The sequence below is a fragment of the Cryptomeria japonica genome, chromosome 9 (genome assembly GCF_030272615.1).
Source record: "Cryptomeria japonica chromosome 9, Sugi_1.0, whole genome shotgun sequence".
NCBI classification, from domain to species: domain Eukaryota; kingdom Viridiplantae; phylum Streptophyta; class Pinopsida; order Cupressales; family Cupressaceae; genus Cryptomeria; species Cryptomeria japonica.
Window position 1 is genome coordinate 469,105,982 of NC_081413.1, and position 8,674 is coordinate 469,114,655.

The following is an 8,674-nucleotide window of genomic DNA, read 5'->3' on the forward strand; positions in this document are numbered from 1 at the left end:
TCCAAAATAACTTTTTGATAAACTTGTTTGATTCCATTTAGTATATTAAACATGGAAAGCATACAACAATTATCCAAAAACACTTTGTGCTCCAATACCTAACATTTTATACTAGCACCAACAACATTATCCTCCTTTGCATAGTCATATTTGATGCTTCTCTTCTTGTTTGCATCTTTACTTTACTCATGTTTATTGTGATGTAATGTGATGATTTCAAGGAAACAAATTTACACTTTGCATGTTTGAAAATTGAACTCTTTAATACTACATTGTAATTATTATAATTTATATGATAATAAATTAAAACTAAATATATATATTAAACTCAACTCAACTCATGTAGAATTAAAATGTGAGAACTGGTTGCTATAACCAATTCTTGAAAAAATCAACAAATTATAGTATGATCCCTCTAAAAAATATTAATATATATTGACCTGTTTTCCCATATGGAAGAAAGTTGAGGTTGAATTGAAACTAGGCACGTTAATCTTTTTAAGGGGAAAATAGGAACTTTAAAAAGTCATTTTTTCTTATCATACTTATGTCTTATATACTGCCTAGGCCGACTTAGATACTTAAATATAACTCCTAGGATGACCTGAATACATGTCAATGATTATTAATTATTATGTAACTTATTTAAGAGTTAAGGTAGCCAAAAGTGGACTTCTCATAATGCAATACACACTCTAGGGGTAGGGGCATAATAGGTCTCATTCAGTCTATTAAACATGGAAAGCATACAACAATTATCCAAAACACTTTCTTCCCCAATGCTTAACATTTTACACTAGCACCAACATCGTTATCCCCCTTTGCATGATTATGGTTGTTGCTTCTCTTCTTATTTGCATCTTTACTTTACTCATGTTTATTATAATGTAATGCAGAATTATATGATTTCAATCAAACAAATTTATACTTTATACATTTGAAAATTGAATTTTATATATATATATAATTTTAATTTTGGAATAAATTCAAAATTAATATATTTGAAAGTAACTACTAATTTATATCCATTATAGTGTTGATCCCTGTATGAAAAATATGAATGTATGAAGCCTTGTTTTCCCATATGAAACTAAGTTTAGGTTTGGATTGAAACTAGGCACCTTAATCTTTTAAGGGGAAAATAGGAACTTTAAAAAGTCAAATTGTTTTTATTGAAAAAAAAAAATACTAATTCCAGGTTTTGTGTTCCAGGTTTTGTGCTATGTAAAGAACATTTTTCAAGAAAGAAATATAGCTATCAACTTCTTGTAATCAGATGTTTACAAGGACTATATTGAGTTAACTCTTAGATTCACCAGTGGCAAACCTATATCGGACATTGTGTTTTGGTTCACCATAGATGATAACAACCCAAAAAGACTTGAAATTTGAAATTTTGTGTTATGTGAATACCATTTTTCAAGAAAGGAACAGCTATCAATTTCTTGAAATCGGATGTTTACAAAGAATATATTGAGCTAAGTCTTGTTAGATTCATCACTGGCAATCCTATATCGGGCATGGTGTTTTGGTTCAATTAAGTCACCGACTATATATGCAATACTATACATTTGCAGTGTGCAAATGAGGATCCTTGTACAAGAGCCTGATAGGAAAAAAGAGTGTTTGGTGACAGGAACAACTTACTACCATATTAGGCTGCAGTATTAGGCAGGGGTTTTAGAATCCTCATTTCAATTTGATATCTTTAAATTGTAGTTTTTTCAATTTCATGACCAATGAAGTCAATGGAATTATATGATCATGAGATGGATCAGTTCTCTAGTGATTTTATGCAGGACAACATGGAGATTATTATGCAGATGAATGGAGAGTTTGATAACACATTCTGTGTAGATCCTTATCCCAAGACAGTTTCAAGCATGGTAAGCATGGCTAGACCAGTGATGATCAAAGATGATGATGACCTGTCAAGGCTATATAGTAAGTTCATTGTTCCAGATCATGATCATCCTGTAGTGTACAATGAATCTTCAAGTTTTGTTACTATGAGAGAAGGCACAGACCACAGATCTGGAGAATGCATTGCAGACAATAGAGAATACCATAACAATGGTTCTAGCAGCTATCAATTTCATGAGGATTTGAAGCATAAAGAATCTCAAAATCAAATGGGTATACCTCTTACTCAGCATCACTTCAGTAATGTTGTCAACTCAACATCCCAGAACTCTTGTAATAAGGAGCTAGTCAAGGTAAACTTGAGCTTAAATCATTTTTTCATTGCAGATTTTGATCTGAAATCAGTTTCCACCTATTTGTTGTTCATAGATTTGTACCTTTCTGATGATTTTCCTTGATTGGTGCCTGGTCATTAGGAGAAAATGATTTCTTATGCTTTTTCTGTTTAACCTGAATGTTGATTTGTTGTTTCAGGAATCAAAGGAGCCAAATTCTCAGTATTTCAAAACTTCTAGCTCTGCTCAAGATCAAGAAGTTGATTTTCCTAAGGATTTTGTACACTTGAGAGCAAGGAGGGGTCAAACAACTAAGAAGCAAAGCATCTATGAAAGGGTAAAATACTAAAGAAATCAAAATCTTCTTTCCAGTTTTTCTCAAAGGCCTGTATCAACCATTTTCATGGACTCAAAATCTTTCCTTTAATTAAATCAAGGAATACTTCTATTCACAATTGATCCCCAATTGCAGAAGAGGAGGGAGAAAATTAGGGAACGTATGAAAAGACTGCAAGACCTTGTTCCTGATTGCAAACTGGTATAATACATTTAGTTTCTAAATATTTTAGTGTCAACTTATAAATTTGATTCATTTCTTCTGAAAATTTTGAATAGGCATGGTAATATTTTGTGGCATCATTATCAGGTTTCAGGTGACATAAAAAGGCTTGATATGATCATCTGCTACATTCAGTCCTTACAGAGACAAGTGCAGGTATGAATAATCAACACCGCCCTATGTTTAAGAACATATAATTTCAAGGGTTTCAGATGTTAATTCATAATGATATAATTTTACAGAGTCTTTCAATGAAGCTCCAGATGGCTTCTATGATAACTGATCTTCACTTTGAAAACCTTGGTCACCCTTTTAGAAAGGTAAGATAAACAGGGTCATTTTTATAGGGTTTGAAATGACTCCCAAAGCTTGATTAGATAAATTGTTGTTTTTCAAATATCTACTTAAACTTTCTTTTCTCTGTTAATGTTGGTGGAGCAGGAGGGAAGCTGCCAAGAAGATTATATGTGTTTACTCCCCTCATAATCCACAACAGGGAAAAAAAATTCATCAATTTGCTGGCCATTCACTGTCAAGATGAACTCTAATCTTGACAATGACTAGACAAATATGTTTGTTGGTGTCTGGTATTTCTATTTAGAAAGATTTTATTAGTTTGCTAGTTTCTTCTCAGATGCCTTGGCATGTTTAAACATTGAAAGACTAGCTACATTAGTCTTGTTATTTGTAATTGGACTGAGAGATGGTTTGCAGTTTCATGTAACGGATCAATTTTGAATGACATTCTAAATTATTATCACCGATTTGAATGGTATTTTAAATATTTTTATTTTAATACTGTGCTAAAATTGCACAGTAATATTATAAAATCAATTGAAGAATGAATATAACATTATAGATCAGTCAAGAAAATTTTAGTGGTTATATATAGCCATTTGATTATTTTTGACATTTTGAATTCTTCCTTTCATGTTCACTTATATTTGATGATTTTTTTTTATCTCAATACAAGTTTTCCTCAACCTAGATATTCTGATTATTTATAATGTACTTATGTCACCATTATTTATAAGTTGAATTTTGATTATCCTAAATTATTAAGAATTATATTTTATATTATATATTTATCTCTATTTAATGTCTTTATTTATGCATTATATAATGAAATGAAAATTACAATTTTTTTATTAAACAGGGAAATGGTCAAGTCCCTTACAATAAGTAGAATTCATCATAAAGCAAAACAGAAAGATAGAACGCCATGAGCACAGTCCACTAGTTAGCCACTATGTCAAACCAGACAAAACCAACATAGAGAGAGGATAGCAACAAAATAGAAGTAAAAAAAAAACTAAACCAAAACTAAGTACAAAAGATCCAAAATAACTAGAGTAAGGACTCTCAATTTTTACTCATAGTTCTAAGTGTTTTTAATTAAAAAAACAGCATTAACTAGGGCGCTGACCCTTTACATAGCCAAAAGACTATCAAAAATTAAACAGAAGCCCAAAGGCGGTAAACAGACCAAGCAAGGGTACAAACCCCAAACAAACAAAGTCAGACAGGCCAAACAATCTGTCAAACCTACAACAACCCAACCCGTCTCAATAGTGGGGAAGAAACACCCAAAACTTGACAAAGGGGGGGTTGGGAAAGGGGGGCAGATTTTCTCATCCCCCTGTGACAAACAACCATCCAAGCAACACTGTCATTAGGAACATTCAAAGAAAAATCAGGCGGGGAGGACCCCACGGAGTTATTGTCAGACTGTTGCAGAACAACAACAGACTGTTGTTGTAGAACAACAACGAGAGAAGAATCGCCAGGATAAGAGCAAAGTTGTGGAGCAAGATCAACATATGTAGGAGCCAAAGGGGTGGAAGAGTCCACTGCAGTAGTAACATCAGCAAAGGCTTCATTAGCAGTAAGGGGTACCTCATCTCAGGAGGAGACATCATCCTCCAAAGAGGAGTCAACAAAAGCAGACTTAGAAGCATTAACCGTCAAGTGATCTTCGGTAGCATCCTTCCACCAAGTAGCAGCACCTCTGTGGCGGGAGGGAGAACAGTCTGAAGCTAAGTGACTCGTTGAGAAGCATCTTCGGCAGTGAAAGGGGAGGCCATCATAATCCAACCATTGAGTCCATGGCTTATCCCCAACCATCAGAACCACATCCCTAGGGCGGGGCAATTCTAAGTGTTTCATCCCATTTTGCCACTCCATTTAATAGTAGATCATCTTGCTTCTTCTTCTTCTTCTTGACGACCTACACTTCATCATCCTTGACCTATTGTTTCTTACACTTATTAAGCTTAGACTAAATTGTTAGAACCCTAACAATTAACCTTTTCATTATCCTATCTATGAGTTTTACTATCTCATTCATGGCCTTTTCCATTTGTACAAGCCTGTGTTGATACAATTTCATACTTCCATGTATGTTGGTCCGGTCTAGTTATCCTTACAACCCAAGACTATGTCCTGCAATTCCTCCACCTTGTCGACTCTAGCTTGTAAATCTTCAATGTATGCATAATATGTATCTAATCCTCAACACTTTTATCCATCTCCTCACCACTATTATTCATTTCCTCTCCGTTGCCATTCATCTCCTCATTATCAACATCTAGAGTATTCACTTTGGTGGGAGAATGAGATAGGAGAATGAGATAGAGAATCTTCAATCTCTTCAAGCAGGGTTGAAAGCCACTACCCTCATTTTGAATATCTTCTTTAGAATCTAACAATAGGTGAATATCATGCTCTTTCTCTTTATCAAAGATAGAAATTTCTTTCTCAATAGAAGACAACTTGCCAATACTAGCAAAAACTTTTGCCAACTTGTCAGACCTTCTTCCACCGGAGGAATAGCCTTGTCCTCCCTAGCCATATCATCCTTAGGAATAGTGGAATCGACTGTAACATTGGCTAAAGCTTACTTCATTTAACCTTGTTGCCTTCGGTCTTGTACGAGGAGTCCACAATCTTCTCAATATCCTTAAGAGATAGGGATGTCCTCAAGGGAGGCCTTCTACAACTTCTTTCCTTAACTTTTTTTAAGAATCGAGGATGCGAGAATATCATCATAGATAGAAGTGGGCTTGTCTCTTTTCCCCTTAGCAACACTTGTAGAAGGAGAAGGTTTAAGACTCACATCTCTTGTCTCCTCAAACCTCAATAAAGGAAATTTGTTTTATTTGTTATTAGCAACATTGGGATAATTTTTGTTTTTTTCTCATTAGGCTAGGCATAAGAGTAGAGTTGAGAGATTTTAGCAATCAAATTAGGGGTATTAGTATTAGGACTAGCATAAGACTTATAGTAAGATTAAATTGTAAAGGGCCAAGATTTGTCTTTAATGTAGGGGTTGGTAAGCCATTTCATTTATACAATTCTTCAAAGATGGCAATAGATAAATAAGGGAAACTAATCAATTTTTTATGTCTTTAAAGGTTGAGCTACAAGAAATGGTAATAATGCACAATACCAAAGCTCCCTTCTAAGTATTTAATCAAGTGATAACTTATAAGAGGCCAAGGGGTCAACAAAGCATACTTGGTGTATCCATTATGGTGTGAGATGAGAGGTTCCCTTTCCTGCAAGAAGAATTCTATAAAGTGTCGATAGCTTGTACTTTAATACCTTCACAATGCAAACCATAAAGTATGTAACCAACTGATAACTTACAAGAAGTCAAGGGGTCAACAAAGCATCCCTATTTTAGTCTTTTTGATGTCGAATAAGAGATTCCCCTTCCTCCGAAAAGGATTCTATGAAATGCTAGTAGTTTGTCTTGCTAAGCCTCTGAACTTTAACATCTTCACAATGTAGACCTACCGCTTGAGCTATCATATCTTTAGTGACAACTATAAAGGGGAAAATTTGATTTGGCAATTTTGCAACATAGGAGAAATCACCAAATCAATTTTTGCTTTTAGGGTAGGAATTCTTTTACATTCAAAAGAGGGGACAAATCCACTAGATTCAGTCACAAATCAAATAAGGACTGAATACTAAGTGGATTGATTGATTATGATGTGTTTTTTCCTCTTTTGTAAGTTGAAATGTTGATTTAGGGTAAAGTGTTGAAATTGGAAACAAAACTGAGAAAATAATGAGCTACATGTTTGGGATTTTGTTGTGCACCTGGATCTAAATAATATAAGTTGATTCGGATCTAAACTGCGAAAATGCCCCAAAAAAGCAAGGACCATGATGCGGCAACACGGTCCTCTAAATTTTTCACACACCAAAAAGGGTTGTTATGTCTCTATGTCTAAAGCTTATTTTGAGAAGTACAGTTGCACACCTATTTCTTGCACACAAAAAGAAAGGGAAATAGGTTGGGAATAGGGGCTTGCCTTAGGTTAAACCCCGGTTTTGGAATTAACCATGAAATTGAGATAAATGTAATTGAAATGATTGTAATAGGTTCTCCTTTTGAGGGAGATCCTGAATTATGACTGAAAATTGAATGATTATACCTCCTTGTGAAGTTTTGCTTGCCTCCACATGGAATTAGAGTTTCATGAAATAGGATGTAGATCTTCACTTCAATGGTAGAATCTTGACTTTATTGTTGCTCCAAGGCTTGAAGGAAGATTGAAGATGCTTAATTTCTCTTGATTGCTTGATTGCCTGATTGATTGATTTATTGATGTCGTATGTGTGCTCTTTCTTATTGATCTATCCTCAAATGAGAGGGGAAATCCCCTTTATATACTTGCCCATCGGGAAAATTGGCTAATTTTCCAACATGAGCCAACATGGAGAGGGAAATCCCGCTCAAATTTGAAATGGGTTTAAAGAGGGCCCAATTTAGGGAGGACCATGGCGCCACGCCCTGGTCCTAGTGAGGACCAAGGTGCCACGCCTTGGTCCTACCCTATTTTGGGTCAAGATTAAGGTGCCCAAGGGGGTTCCAATCAAGGTTTTTGATGTTTGTGATGTGTATGAGCATAATCAGGTTTTCAATAAGGTCAAGGGGCGCAAACACTAAGGTGAAGACCCAAATGCGGTCAAAATTGCAAGGGATGCAATTTTAGGACGCTACAATAACGAACTTAACCCCTCCTATGGTTGCTTGCCCATTCTTCCAAGAATTTACAAACTTCATAGTTAGGATATCATCATGTCCTCTCATAGCCAGAAACAGTGGGTAACACCGTCATACTCAAAGGTATCCCAAATCTCCACATTCTTTCCCAAGGAAGCACAAGATTCAAACTCAATCATGTCATTGTCCACCCATCATTTATAGGCAGAGAGGAAATATTTATGAGTGCAAAAGGAAATGAGGACACAAACAATGCATAAGGTGTTGAAACAATAAAAAAAGCAATTAATAAAATTTCCCTTATGTCCATCTGTAGTATCATCAAGGACAAGTCATTGCAAAGAAAGAAGCATGCCAACGCAAGTGAACAAAAAAAAATCATGATTACTAATCACCTTTCATAATAAACTCCCATCAATTTTAATATGACCTTTCAAATTTTGGAACCTTATCATAATGTGATTACTAGTATAATAATGAAAGCTCAAAGCCTTTTTTTTAAGCCTTTAATAGTAGCCTTGTGCATATTTTCTTCATACATATTAATCATCATGAAAAGGAGAGAATTGACTTGTATGTTAATTGATTGATTAAAATATCTCTAGCACTAAGTGGAAGCTTGCTAAATTGAGTTTTATGCATCCAATCATCATGTTGAAGCCCCATATTAGCCAAAGAATTTGTAGCCTAATTCACATCTCTATAGATGTGATTGTGGAAGGGGAAAAGCGAGACCGGGTGACTAGGACCTAATCCCACTTTAGCCAACACATTGGGAATATGAAAGAGCCTAGGGAGATAGCTCACTTTGGCTACCTTTTGTGAGAAAGAGAGAGCCAAGGATTATCTCTTAGGGTTTCTATTCCTCTTGTTGTATATGGAGATAAGATGTGAAGGATT

At 35.0% G+C, this 8,674-nt stretch overlaps 1 protein-coding gene across 1 annotated transcript; it reads left to right on the plus strand.

Moving 5' to 3' along the window:
• The first annotated feature begins 1,512 nt into the window (after nt 1-1,512).
• On the plus strand, nt 1,513-3,514 carry LOC131075900 (transcription factor bHLH49). Its single transcript, XM_058012849.2, has 6 exons — nt 1,513-2,216; nt 2,398-2,535; nt 2,671-2,736; nt 2,845-2,913; nt 3,000-3,077; nt 3,199-3,514. Exons 1-6 carry the CDS (start codon nt 1,740-1,742, stop codon nt 3,241-3,243), a joined length of 873 nt encoding a protein of 290 aa, XP_057868832.2. The 5' UTR covers nt 1,513-1,739; the 3' UTR covers nt 3,244-3,514.
• The last annotated feature ends 5,160 nt before the right edge of the window (nt 3,515-8,674 follow it).